The 15,114-nt window shown below is 37.3% G+C and overlaps 1 protein-coding gene across 5 annotated transcripts in view; it reads right to left on the bottom strand.

The window, feature by feature from the left end:
- The window catches only part of LOC101824868 (WD repeat containing planar cell polarity effector), a 258,189-nt gene that overhangs the window by 158,865 nt on the left and 84,210 nt on the right, over window positions 1-15,114 (bottom strand). For all 5 annotated transcript variants that reach the window (XR_002382790.2, XR_005871773.1, XM_013113608.3 and 2 more), the window contains exon 2: window positions 2,943-3,026. Coding sequence is in view for 3 of the 5 variants with exons in the window: in XM_013113608.3 (XP_012969062.1) it covers window positions 2,943-3,003 (61 nt within the window). In the remaining 2 variants the exon portion in view is untranslated. The remainder of the gene's footprint in view (window positions 1-2,942; window positions 3,027-15,114) is intronic.

Raw genomic sequence — 15,114 nt, 5'->3', positions numbered from 1 at the left:
TTCCAAACCTATTCAAATTCAGATGCTCTGCTGGGCTAGGTAAGAGACAAGTGAGGCTTCGCAGATGTTGGGATTGATTTAACCAAGGGATTCTGTTCTTGCAATTTAAACAAGAGAACAGAATAATTTTCCATGTCTATGAATAATGAAATATCTCTTTTATTGAAGTAACACTTGTTTTCTTCCATGCAAAAATAATTCTCAGTTATAACATAAGGAGGCTACAACTGTCTCTCAGGAATGGAAGCAGTGCAGGCTGCCCCCTAGTGGAGGACTGCCTCCACATTGCATCAAACTGACAGACAAAACCAAAAGAAAACACATGGAAAACTGCTATGATTGAGTCATGTATACTTGATATACTCATATACTATATATGAGCATACTCAACACTCACATATTCATATACTAAATACTCATATTCAATACTCATGCTAAAGCTATATTTTATTCATCATGAAATTAAGACATGACTTTAAAGAATGCAATTGGATGTCTGTCATTTAAATAGAAAATATCTACTGAAGACTGACTGGGAGACTGTGGCCTTTGAGCACTTACAATATTTTGTGAAGCTGAGTATGATTTCACAAGTGTGTTCACTTTTGATAGTTCACAGCATATTCTTACAATCTGTACACTTCCCAGTACATATGTTACACTTCAATTTTAAAAGTTTCTTGTTATTTAAAGCTATGAGCTAAGAACTGTGGGCATTATATATGAAAGCAATATCTCCTATTAAAACATTCCAGTCTATAATTACAAGATCACTTGATATATCAATATACTTACAACTCTAGCATAGAGCTAGAAGATCATAAGGGACCCTGAGTTCTGTGCACAGATCTGACCTTTCTGTACCTAGCAGAGTGGACCTGAATGTCAGTAGAACAGGGGCATCTGCAAAGGAGACCTGTCCAGGAAGTACCTGTCCATCCAGCTAATAATACAGTACTTGGATAATACAGTACATTAGAACCCCTGCAGGTACAAAGTACATACACAGGGCATAATGGCTTGTGGTGTAGTATTAGAAACCAACAAGATAAGCAACACATGGGCATCATCTAACTTGTGACCAGGACCACACGGAGTAAGGATATCCACACAGAACGGGGACACAGAAATGCTAGGCTGATATCTAGGAGTGACTGACTGGTTAACTAAAGACATGGGAGCAATGAGAATCATTCTGTCTGAAACACAGATATGAAGAGAAGAAAATTATTTCCTGAGGTAATTTTTTCACTTTTCACTATTTTTTTTTCTTGTGACATACTTTCAATTTTCAAGATCAGTTTAACATCATTGCTTTCTAAAGCTTCTGTATCTGGCTTTTTTGCTTCACATATTCAGCTCTTCCCCTTAGGTTTGTGGTTTTCTCTTCCCTTCCTACATAATTAGCTTCTCCAGAATTCCTTTTCTTACTGGCTTTTTATTGCCCTTCTTCTTCCTGGTAGAAAATACTCACATAGCTAATGGTTCCTGAGCTTGCTGACAAGCGAGGCTCTAGAAATCTACTGAAGTTTCCATACCTGAATAGGGTTTCACTGACCAGCCAGGGAAGACCCCTAAGACATCAGGGTGGGTGGTTTCTCTTTGGGTTCCTGTGGTTACCCCAGGACAGAATTCTATTCTCAAGCCCCTCCTTAGCAAATACACAGAAGTGAGAAGGCAGTCTCAAATGCAAATGGGTGAAGAGGACCTTATCCATCAACACAGCTTCAATTTCCTCCATCTGCAGTTGAGCCAGTCTTCTTCCTGAGATCTGGCGTCCTAGAGTTTAGAGCCTCTTTAATTAAATATTTCCACATCATGGAGGTGTCTCATTATTTTATGCAGACACGCATTCCCTTCGTTGTCACCCTGGGGCCACATCCCCATTTTCCGCAACACATGCTCCTCAGGTTTCTGCCTTTCCCAGGGTTAAGAAGCAAATGGGCTGTCAGTAGGATTCTTTTCTGCAGGCAAATAATACTCAGATTTTTAGCTCTGTTAATTCCTTCATGTCTGCTTTTTCAAAAAAATGTCCAACTAAAAGTGTCCTTTTCCTAATCTCAGATTTTGTGTGTTTATGTATCTTTATTTTAATTTGGTTAATCTTATTTTAAGAGTTTTGGGAGGAAACAAATATGAGTCAAATCTTTAAACTAGAAATTCCATCTCAATATACTTCAAGGAAAAATAAATGAAAACATGGCAATCATTTGTTATTGTATGTTCAATATTAAGAAACAGTACTTTGCAAAGTAAACCATTTTCTTAATACAGATATAAAAGTAATGTAAGTAAAAATGCACTTCCAAATGTAAAAATTAATATGGATAATTAAAGTAGAAAAATACTTTATAAGTTGTTTTCTCGTGAAATATATTTTATCCTATAATATTAATAAATATTGTTAAAACAGATATATTATTTCCATTCAAGAAATACAAAGCACAAAGAACACAAATAATTGTACACCTCAGCTACAAGTTTGAAATGTTCTTAATCAAACAGAAATGTCTTATAAGCTATTCTGCAAAAATGTATGTCTATATAGCAGTTGAACAAGCGTAATAAAAAAATTGAAGATGTATGTATCCTTAGAAGGAAGAGCTATTAGACTAGTAAAATTAATTTCAAAACCCAATCCAAAAGTAAGTTAATAAGAGTGTTTAAAAGAAATTTTTTCACCACTCAGTTTTCATTATAAGACTGGGGGGTGGGGGGAAGAGAGAGACAGACAGACAGACAGACAGACAGACAGACAGACAGAGAGAGAGACAGAGAGACAGAGACAGACAGAGACAGAGACAGACAGAGACAGAGACAGACAGAGAGAGTAGAGAGATACTGCAATTCTATCTGCCAAATCCAGGCCTAACTTTGTCAACTCTCACAGGTCAGTGCATGAGAGTCTGAAGAGCCATGACACTGATCCGGAGCTCGCTCACCCGCAATGTGCAAGGTACTCTTCAGGGACCACAGGTGTAGTTCAGTCAAGCAGAAAGACATCTGATGGCACAGGAATCTCTGTCCTGTTCAAAGTAAGTAAGAAAAAAAGTGGTACTGATCAATTATTTCCCATTGTTGTTCACAATCTAAACCCCTTTAGTTGTTAAAAAAAACAACTAATAGCCAAGATATGGTCCATTAGACTAAACACATTTTCATGTATTTGGTTAACCATCCAGAAGTAAGCTCTAGAAAAAGAAAACTAGACTTCTTTTCCTGAATTTACTATGTCACCACATTGAGAAATATAGTGAGGAGACTATATTTGGGTGTTCAATAACATATGTTTGGTTACAGCTCTAAGTATACTTAGAATTATTTAATATGTCTAGGTCATAATTTTAGAAAAAGAGAATCTGCTAGGTAGTTATTCAGCACAAACACATTTTTGTGGTACATTTAAATATATAAGCAAATATTTTAAATACAGCAAATATAAACAGGCTACAGTGGAATGTGTAGAGTAAATGACATATAGTTAATATCATAAGAGGTACAGTTACTTAAAATTAAAACTGTATGAAACTACATTACTATTTTGATGATGTGTTAATCTTCACTTCATGACAGACAGACTAAACACATTTTTTAAATCAAGATAGTTAAAATATACATCCTGGCCAGGCGTTGGAGTTGCACACCTTTAATCCCAGCACTCAGGAGGCAGAGGCAGGCGGATCTCTGTGAGTTTGAGGCCAGCCTGGTCTATAAGAACGAGTTCCAGGACAGTCTCCAAAACAATACAGAGAAACCCTGTCTCAAAAAACCAAATAAATAAATGAATAAAATAAATATCCTAGATTTCCTTCTATTTTAACAGCAGGGACTGGTAACATAGACCATTGACACTTAAAAGAAAATCACATAGGACCTCATTAATTTGGACTGATTGGGAGAAAAAGCAGTCAAATTCTAGAAAAAGTTCTCATTTTACAAATATTTAAAATAAGTTATTTAACTTTCAAATGTTTGCATAGAAATTCATATAGCATACTATACACATACTATTATTATATATTAGAAACACATCTAATGATTTAAACTAAGCACATTATAGAAACTGTAAAAGAAATAAATGTTCTTTTCAATGAACCTCTGGAAAACAAAATAAGCTTGAAAAGTAATTTAAGACAGCTTTTAATAGAGGAAAAGACCCTCCTGTTTCTTTAACATTAGGAGTGGCTAAAGTATTTCCCACATTATTAATGGGTAATAATCCAAAGTAATTTCAGACATAATAATAACTTTCCTTATCCTCACCTCACCTCACCTTTACAGAACCAGGATATAATTACAATCATAATGAAACACGTATGTTCTGCTAAGGAGACAAGGTGTGCCATGGCAATGAGGCAAGATGAACAGAGGAGCACTCAGGGTCCTGATCAGGCTTATGCATGGGAATGCACAGGTCTACACACCCACACATTCATATGCATGCACCATACACAACACACACACACACGAAGGAAGGGAAGGAGGAAGGGTGGGAGGGAGACAGGGAGAGAGGGAGGGAGGGAGGGAGGAAGGAAGTCAAGTAAGCAAAGAAGGGGTAAGGAGGAATCAGGCTATAATGATGCAGTAGATGAAAAAAGGACACATCGATCTCTGTATCACCTTGTTATACCTGCATATGGAGAGGGTACTAAGTAGAGTAGGTGGTTTACAAGGAAAAACACCCTTATATGAAGAAGGTCACACACAAAAGAAGACATTTGAAATAGAATACACAAATGTGTTGACATTCATTGTGCCAAACAAGGATGTGATGTAACAGGTGCATTTGTCCTCTGACACTGAGTATCTGAAGTCACCAACACCAGACTGCACAACAAATAAAAAACCCTATTACTCAAGTTAGAGTTTATTCAGATGCCAATAGCAATAATTTGTGGCAATGTGGGCAGAGACAAGGCTTGTTAAGATGCTTATAGTTACATAAAGACTATGAGTTATTACAGATGAAAGTTTACAGATTAAGGAATACATTTTTACTTACATACTAAAAGTAGACAACACTTGAAATCATGTTTTTAGTCAATTCAATAGAAATCAACTTGCCAAGCTTTGTACTGATAGCAAATAGGAGGGTAAAATACATTCTTAGTAGTAGTGTACATGTGTTATCTAAATATCTATTTTAATATGGAAGCCCTAGAACACTGGGATATTGGGAGAAAAGGTGAAATTGGCTTGGTGGAGAGTCTAAGATGTCAAGGACATACAAGCTCATCCTTTGCATCTCCTGCAGGAGAGAGCTTGCAGTCAGGACAGTCTATGGCCACAGACTGGTCTTGCATTTCAGCACCCAGGGTTCACACCAAGCTGCAGTGAGAGTGAAGGACTGGGGACATGTGCTGTTGCATGAACTGGTGTCAGCCTGGGGTAGGCAGCACAGCAGCCACTGTATTGACGGACTCAGAGAAAGTATGGCATCCAAGACAGACTGGGACCTGTGCCTGGCGAAAGGAGATGCCAGGGCCAAGGAGGGAGCCACAGCCTTTGGAAAAGGGTGTAGCAAGACGAGAAGCACACATGAGTTGAAACAGATGAAAGGGAAAGGGCCAGCAAGGTCAGGACTGGACCCCTCATAGACACAGAGCGAGGTCAGGAATGAGCTTGCTTACAGACACACAACACAATCCTGGGAATTACCCAACATAAGTGATTAAAGAGAGAACTTCCCATTAATGGACAGAGGTGGAGAGACAGTCAATTGTTATTCACTCCTCCCTCCTTTTTTTTTTTTAACTATCTGTGAGAAAAACTATAAAATCTGAAGAGTTAATAATGGAATAAATAAAACGACATCAGTAAAATCTACAGTGCTAATTAGATGGAAGAAACAGACCAAACCAGTACCTCTTTTTGACCTCCAAGAGGCCTTGCCATCTTTAAAACTGTACAGGTTTTTAGAACACTTTGGAAACATCTTGCATCTTACTCAAGAATGTCACCAGTGAAAAGGAATGCTGGTAATTTCCTGGTATGAAAAACCTGCCTGGAGGAAGTAATCAAGACTGAGCTTGTTCCATCCAAATATTGTATTAGCACAGAAATAGCTTTTTTGAAGTAGGAAAGAAAAGAATTTCACAAACACTCTGGATGTTGCACTTGGGGAAGGAGGTATGGGCAGGGACTGAAAGACGAGTCAAACAGAGGTTCCTGAGCTGAGAAACACTAGTCCATTAGTGCCCTTGTGCCTGTCTCTGGGAGACCTGGGAATAGAATCAAGGTCACTATGCAGAGCAAAAATACAGGGTCTGGAAAACAATAACTCAAGGAATGAAACAATAAATAAAATGACAACCATAATGTAAAATCTCGTTCATTTTTAAGTCTCTTTAACTTTAATGTTCTGTTTTTTTAATTATATAAGGTAGTTTATGTCAGTTTCAATTGTTTAAGAAGACCATTGTGTAATCCAAACATTCAGTCTTCATGACTAGATACATAGTATGATTTACATTAAGCCTGACATAAATTTAAGATGGCATACTGCATAAGGAAAAACCTGTAGAAACCAGATTTTGAGGAAAGGAGGGTAAGAAAACCCTTTTGTTTTCTATTTGATCCTCAAAATGTGCTGTGTTTAAAGACAGGCTTCCCATCACTTTCTTCCATTTCAGTTACATGACTCCTTTCTGCAGTAACATGCAAAATAGAAATCATTCCCGTAACTATTCTTTGGGAAAACAAATATATGGTCGAGAAGTAAAGATTAATTAGCACTTAATAAATTACCAAATATTTGACTTCTGCCAAAGTTGTTAGGTCTGTAGTTGCCTGTCTTCTGAAGCCAGCTATTTCAACTGCCATGGGGCAGAAAGGAAGCTTGGGGGCAAATAAAACTCTAATGTAAAACATGATAGCAGAAAACTAATGCAACAAAAAAAAGACAGTGCTAGGACATCATGGCGCCAACAAGACATTTAAAATGGATGTATGGTATCAAAACACTGCACAGAGCCTGAGGGAATCTTTCTTGGGCATACGTGTGGAATATATACTTGCTATTTATTATCATGTATTTCCATGAAGAGTCTAACTGAAATTTTTTAGAAAGAAAGATAACTACATAGTATAAATTTACATAAACCACTGGTTCAATGCAGTGTTAGAATCATAATTGTTTTTCAATTACATAAAATTCAGTATATTACACTACAATTACTTTCTAATATCATTAATACAAAGTACCAGTAAATACCTGTTAAGTATATTCATGAACACATTTGATCAAAGACATTGTCACAAATAAAGATTTTTTCCAGAAACTTTTAACAATGGATCAAACAAGAAATATTTTATGCAAAGGGACAAGGGAATCTCAAAATAATGAGACCTCAAACTTGGGCTAAATTTACTGCACTGGACTACTAGGGACAATGGCTCATTTGTGATCACAGAGGCTTATTGTATTTAAATATAATGGACTATAACAAGCACTTAAAGTATCTTATGTATATATTGTTTTACCATAAATCTCAGGTACAAAGATTTATAGCAGGGTCTCAACTATCAAATAGTATAGTATAGCAGATAAAACAGCCATGGATATATGCATTCTACTTCAGAAAAATAAACAAAGACCTCCAGGTGCCCAGTAGATAGTAGAGTTTGGTAAAGAAATTATTATTGTTGTTGCTATTATTAATTTTGGAGACAGGGTCTCACTATGCAGCTGTGCAGCCCTGGTACTGGAACTCTCTATGCACACCAAAATGGACTTGAACTCACAGAAGTCTCCTTGCTTCTGCCTCCTGAGTTTTGGGATCAAAGGAGTTCACCACCATACCTAACTAAAGAAATGGCCACATAAAATACTTGAGCATTGGTAGATTTTGTATGAGGAGACAGAGACTAAAAAAAAAAAAAATAATGAAGGAAAAAAACACATAAAGAAATTTAAAAAAATACAGGGGTTGAGAAATGGCCTTCAGTGGTTAAGGGTACTGACTGCTCTTCCAGAGGATCTGGGTTCAATTCCCAGCACCCCCAAGGCAGCTCACAGCTTCTGTGACTCCAGTTCCAGGAGACCTGACACTCAGGGCAAAACACTAATGCACATAGAATAAAATAAAAAGAACTAGAAAAATATAAGCCTATTTAATTTTATTCTTACACTAATGATCTAGTGAGCAGGTAGAAGAGAGAAATGAGGGCCAAAAGATGTCTTTCAATGTCAAATTTCAGAATTTGGACCCATGTTTACTAAACAATGAATGGTTGAATAGTAAAATAATGAAAATGTTACAATTACTGCAAAATTACCCATAGAGATAGCAAACGTGAAAAATGGAGGAAGTTTTGACAGATAAGAGATCTGTTGGAAAGGAGACTGAAGCCGCAGATAGCAGGAACTTGGATTGAGAATGTGGTAGTTGCAATGTAAAGGAGGTATATGAGGGGAAGGAAGGGAAGTAGGGACAGGGTAGGGGAGAGAGTGAAAGAGAAATGACCCAGTGTTCTTGTAAGAGAGACAATAGCAAATGGACACTGATGGCTTGCTATCTAATCCCAAGCCCAATAAGAGGGCCCAAAAACCATTCAATCATCATAGTGACTGGTTCTAGCACTCAACCCACACACTTGAATTTTCCTAACCACTGACCTCACTAGTTGGTGTATTGTTATCCTGTAGTCTTCCCACCAGCATGTAACTTTGGTTATTTCACCATAGGAAAGGACTAGTGCATACTATTCTTAGCTACACTTGGTTCCCAGAAACCCTTTACCCAGACTGTTTCCCATTGGCTTATCCTCATAAGCATAGTTGGATCAAAACATCACAGCAAAGGGTAGTTTAAGAGGAGTAAAATTTTCCAATGTTTTTTAAAAAAAAAGTGGGCTTCTAGACACTACTTGAAATTTTCAAATTGGAAAGTGAAAGTCACTGAATGAAATTCCAGAAGAAAAATAGAGTTGAGGTAGACATTTGAAAAATTATCTTACAAGATGATCATGGAAAAATTAGTTTAATTAATATTGGGTCAGGAGGGCTATGGAAGAGAAAATGGTGTGCATGTGGGGTTTATAGTGATCAAACTTGCTAGTTTTGGATTTGAATGCAGAACTGATCTCAATATTATTTAGTAAGAAATCATGTTTTATCAAGGACACCGAAATTAAGACTGCTACAAAAATGTGTGGCTCCACTGTTCTGACTTCTGGGCTCTGAGCCAAAAATTCCTTTATTCTAATCCTGGCGTGACAAATTTACCCATATCATTTAACCTCTCTGCCTCAATTTCCCCACATGCAAAAACAGGGATAATGATATTGACCTACATTTGCAAAGATGTTGTAAGCATTAATTAATGTCGTATAATACTTTGAAGATGAAAAGGGCTGAGTATTATACGTGAGTATTGCATAACTAACTGCCTGTAATGTGAGAATTTTATCCCTTAATTTTATTCAAGCAGCAGTTATCAACTAAATGAATTAGGTGCCTTAATGATATTTGCCTTCTAATGTTTCAAATTATTATTTAAGGTACATCTAGATACTTCCTATATTAAAGTGTTGCCCTACAGTACACACTAAATGTAAAATGTCTCTCAGAGACTCGTGTGTTGTAAAATGTGTGGTACCCAGCAAGCAGCACTGTTTTAGGAAGTTGGGAAACTTTGAAGTCTAGCTGGTGGGCAGATCACATTAGTAGCACTTGAAGTTGTCCCTGCCTCCAGTTCTTATCAAGAGCTTCTTACTTCCTAACTCCACCAAAATGTGAATAAGTTATACTCCAAGCTTAGAACCATGGCAGGGGCTGCCCTGACTGCCATGCCTTTCCTGGCACAATGCACTGATTATCTCCAGAGCTGTAAGTCAAAATAAATCCTTCCTCCCTCAAACCAGTTCTATCTGGCGTTCTGTCAAAGTTACATAAAACTAGTATGGCATATAAAGTTCCAGATCATTTTGGAAAACTAAAACATCTCTCCACTTAAATGTTAAGGGCATATTTGTTTAACAATAAGCTCCTACTCCAAGTATCCCATAAGGGTCAAAAGAGGCTGAGGAGATAGCTCAGTGAAATGTGTACCCTACAGGCATAGGACATAAGTTCAATTCCCAGCACCCAGTAAAAATTCTGAAATGTTGACACATCATTATAATCCCAGAACTGGGAAGGGTAATACAGGCAGGTCTTTGAGGCTTGCCAGCAAATTGCCCTATTATAATCGCAGCACTCCAGGTCCCAGTGAGACCCTATCTCATAAAACAAGATGGATGGCTCTTAAGGAATGGTACCCAAGGTTGGCTTCTGGCCTCCGCATGGATGTACATAGATGTAAAAGCACCAACACTTTTAATTATAAAAGTTTAGATTTAACAAACAACACTGGCAGTTGAATGGTAGAAGCAATATAAAAAAAGTAAAAAGCACTGTTTTAGAAACACTCCTCCATTACTTAGCTTCAGTTGTCAACTTGACACAACCAGAGTTATCTGAGTGAATCTCACTTGGAGATTGCATCAATCAGATGGGCCTGTGAGGGGCTGGAGAGATGGTTCAGTGTTTAAGTGGCTGCTTTTTCAGAGAACTCAAGTTCAATTCCCAACATCCACATGGCAGCTTACAACTGTCTACAACCCCACTCTATAACTCCAATACCCTCTATGGTCTCTCTTCAGACATCAGGGATACACACAGTACATACATGCAGGAAAAACACTCATACACACATAAATAAATTTTTTAAAAAGATTGGCCCAAGAACATGTCTTTTTTTTTTTTGGTTTTACGAGACAGAGTTTCTCTGTTTTGAAGCCGGCTGTCGGTCCAGCCTGGGCTCGAACTCACAGAGATCCGCCTGCCTCTGCCTCCCGAGTGCTGGGATTAAAGGCAAGCGCCACCAACGCCCGGCAAGAACATGTCTTTGAGTAAGGAGTTGATATAAGAGACCACAGTCCCCTGTGGGCAGTACCATCATCCCTAGTAGTAGAACAAGTCAGTAAACAGTATTCCTCCACAGTCTTTACTTCCGGGGTCCTGCCTGGAGTTCCTGCCTTGGCTTCCTCCAGTGATAGACTGAACATATAAGAAGAAACAAACCCCTTTTCCCTGCCAAGTTCCTTTTGGTCATGCTTACCACAGCAGCTGAAAGCAGTAACAACTTCCTGTCATGTTCTTATTTTAAATAAATTTTATAGCCTTCAAGTATAGAAAAGGTGAAGAAAAACTTATCCCATTAGACTCTCTATCTGGTCTTTTGTTTTTTCTGGGTTTCCAAGTTTCAAAGGTAGCCCGTACCATTGTGTCTTAAAAGAAAAAAGCAGAAGCATTTGATGTAAAATGAAGTCCCTCCCCACTCTAGGAGGGGCAGTACATAGCATGCCATGTGTCCTTTCCGAATCCCTTGGCACACGCACATGACCACACTCATGCCTGACCTATGTCTTTGTAAAAACAGGATTTCATTATGCATACACTTTGCTGTTTTTCACTGAGAGACCAGGACACTCACGTTCCTTTGAATGTGATCATAGCTTACTTAACTATCTCTTACTAAAGAGCAACGTCTTTCCAATATTTGCCTTGCAAATAATAGTACCATGAAAAAGACATACTACCACTTTACACATTGCTGGCATCCACAATGGCTGTATCATGTAAAACTGCCACTCAACACAAGATTTTCTCTTTTCCACATCCTTAACACCTTGAAGCATTGTCAAAATTTCGCATTGTTACCAATACGATAAGTGAAAAAACATATTCTTTAAATTGTAGGTTTTATTTTCCTATTCATTAATAAGATCAAGCATCTTCATGTATTTCAAATAATTGTTTCCTCAGAAAATTACTTATTCCTTCTTTAAGGCCCCTTTCTTTATCCCATCCTGTACAAATGGCATTAACCCACCACCATATACATTGGAGATATTTTCCACTTAAATTTTATCAAGTTTATAAGTGAGGAAAATGAGAGAATACAGTGTATCTTTTTAATAGGGAACTAGGCATAGCCCAGGTCTCTGAACTCCCATTCAGCTAATGGTCTGCAAAGTGCCAAGAAGACCAGACCCACAGGCAGGGAAGACCAAGTATAACTGGAGTTCTTAATTGGTCTAGATAATATAAACCCTGAGTCAGATATAGAGGAAAATGCTGAGTGATCAGAGAGAAGGAGCAAGCCACAGCACCCCTTACATCCTTATCATTTCAGCAGACCAGAGTGTGAGTTCCTTTCTCTCCCTGCTTATATCCTGTTTCTGCCCAGCTACTTCACTTCCTGTCTGTATAGACCTCCAGACCGCTATGGTTAGCTAGTGGCAAGCTCCATTCTCTGATCCCCAGCCAGGCTTTATTTATACAAGCAAGATATCACCACATATCCCCCTTTTTTATCTAAAACTTTTTTTAAAAAATGTTATAACTTGAAGGGGGATGTCCTTCTGTATATGTTTCTCTTTTTGATTGATGATGAATAAAACACTGATTGGCCACTAGCCAGGCAGGAAGCAGAGGCAGGGTAGTGAGATGAAGGAGTGAGGAGAGAGAGGGAAGACACAGGAGAGATCAGGAAGACAGGATGCACCAGGCATTCTCTGGTAAGATAAGGTCATGTAGAAATACACAGATTAGTAGTTAAAAATTAAGAGAGAGCTAGCCAGTAAGAAGCCCTAGCCATCAGCCCACAGTTTAGTAATTAACATATGTCTCTGTGTGCTTATTTGGGGCTGAAGGGCGGTGGGACCTGATGGGATAGAAACCTCCGTCTTTAATAACTCATATAAGAAAAACTATATACAATAAGTACAATAACTATATATAATATATACATGGCAATAAGTACATCAACCATGTCTAGTCCATAAGCATATGACAAATTCTGAGAAAATACTCCATTATCTAATTTACTTTCTATTCTAATTTGCATTATCAAATTATCTTTTAATGTGTTTTAAACCTATTACACTTAATATATCTACAGTAAGTTTCTTTACTGGTTCTGGTAAACATGGAAAACTATATACTATTTAGTCTTCAACTCCCTCAGAGACCAAAGAAGGAAATAATATAACTTAGTAAACAGTTAGTTCGAGCAAGCAACTTGCAAAAAAAAAAAAATGTGAGAAATGGCAGAAACAGCTGGCTGCCTGTAAAGTTACCCAAGACTGCTCTGCAGCGTCGGGGCATCCACCTTCGCCTATAGGCCTGGCACACCTGAAGGACTGGATCGCCTTATCTTGGCAAGGTTTGCTGTCACTCTTTTTGGTGTCCTGTTTGTCCAATTTGAACAGCATAATGTAAGCAGTTGAGGCACGGACACTTTCTTGCCCAGTGGCTCACCTTTACCACAAAGAACTTAAACTCCATGTGGAGTTTCTTCAATACCCATCATCTTCTCTGTCATAGATTGGTACTGCCAGGAGCAGACATGTCTCAATGTCATAAAAAAATAACCTATGTTATGAAAATGTTAAATGCCATATTCTATAGATCTCTGAAGTGTTTGAAGATCTGTCTTTCTAATATATCAGTTTGACCTTGTAAACATATCTAAAGTGACTACAAATTTGATTGTTACAGTTTCTAATTACTAAACTACATTTCCTTATTGTCTTATATAGTTGATAATAATAACTTTCAAGGACTAAAAATTTGTATTACATTGTTAAATGAGCTGTATAGATACAATACCTTGAAAATTAGAAACATATATACAGTATGTTTTAGCAAAATTAATCTCAAACTTGTATCAATATACAATAATTGCATACAATATACAAAAGTCCAATCCAATGTAAAATATTTAAAGCTAGTAGCTGCTTTTTAAGAGTAGATTCAATAATCTACCTTTTCATCTCAACATCTCTATATCCTCCCTTTACTCTTTTCAGAGTAGATTCAATAATCTACCTTTTTTATCCTATCAATCAAACTCATAGGCAAGGAAGACCAAGCCATGGGAAGGGAAAACCAGGCCCATAAGCAAGGAAGACCAGGCCCATAGGCAGAAAGACCAGGCCCATAGGCAGGAAGATCAGGCATATGCGCAAGGACAGTTCTTCACAGCTGTAACAGCAGGTCAGATGCTGTTTATGGATAAAGCAAAATGTGATCTGTTTCTAAGTGCTCTGAGAATCTGTGCATCACTCTTAGTAAAAGAAATTCTATTCCTTGAAATAATCCATTCACTGCCATTAAATAAACTATGGAGGAAAAAAAAACCTTTCTAAGTCTCCTGTGATACTTAAATTTGGAAAATATTTCTCTAGGGCATTCTTCAAACTGTTTAATTCACTTAGTTAAATAGATCTTATCAATTTAACATTTTCCACATGGTAAGCAGTTTTGACATTTAGACAATTCATCAATGGCTTCTTCGCTGAAGCCTGCCTCCCCTTCTCTCTACTCATCACATGCAACAAATTAAATTTCACTAATATTTAAAGATCAGTGCTGACCTTTGCACAGCCATTTTCTAGGTTCCTATTAATACAAACATCTTGTTTGCTGGTGTTCATTTTGAATATTTTTGCTACATACAGTTTTCCATTATTCTAGCTGAAGAGCTTTTTTCTCCATGACCTTGCAAAATTATTGGTAGAGCTTGCATTAGGCATCTCAGGAAGACAGAAAGTATGCTTGCATAAGCAAATAACAATAAGAAGAGTAATCATCTCCCAACAGCAGTCCAACTCAGGCCCCACCTTTCTGAACTTCAACAATATGGACTTACTAATGATTTTCAAGGATGTACCTTAAATACAAAAATAAAAAGACAAAATATAAATGTTAGCTATACTATAAGGATAATTAATTTTAAATTATAACTATAATTTTATGTTACACTTAAATACATAGAAAAATGTGGCTTTGAAGAGAAAATAAATTAAATTTCAGGAATAGTTTTTAAGGTTTGGTTAAAGACAAGTAAACAATGAAAGGCTCTTATCTAAACCAACACTTAAATACTGAGGTAATTTGTCAATTCAGAATTGCTGTTTTTAAAAGTATATAAATCAAAGTGAGAAAACAATGAAAGAACTACAGAAGCCCTTTCTCTACAACTAGGAGAGACACCGGAGAACACTGAGGTGCCCTGCAGCTATACCAACTCAACCTTGTCGTTTCACTTGTCAACACTTCGATGA

Source organism: Mesocricetus auratus, unplaced genomic scaffold (genome assembly GCF_017639785.1).
Source record: "Mesocricetus auratus isolate SY011 unplaced genomic scaffold, BCM_Maur_2.0 Super-Scaffold_100029, whole genome shotgun sequence".
Lineage (NCBI taxonomy): Eukaryota > Metazoa > Chordata > Mammalia > Rodentia > Cricetidae > Mesocricetus > Mesocricetus auratus.
Note: the sequence above shows the minus strand (reverse complement) of the source record. Positions and strands in the feature narration are given on the sequence as shown.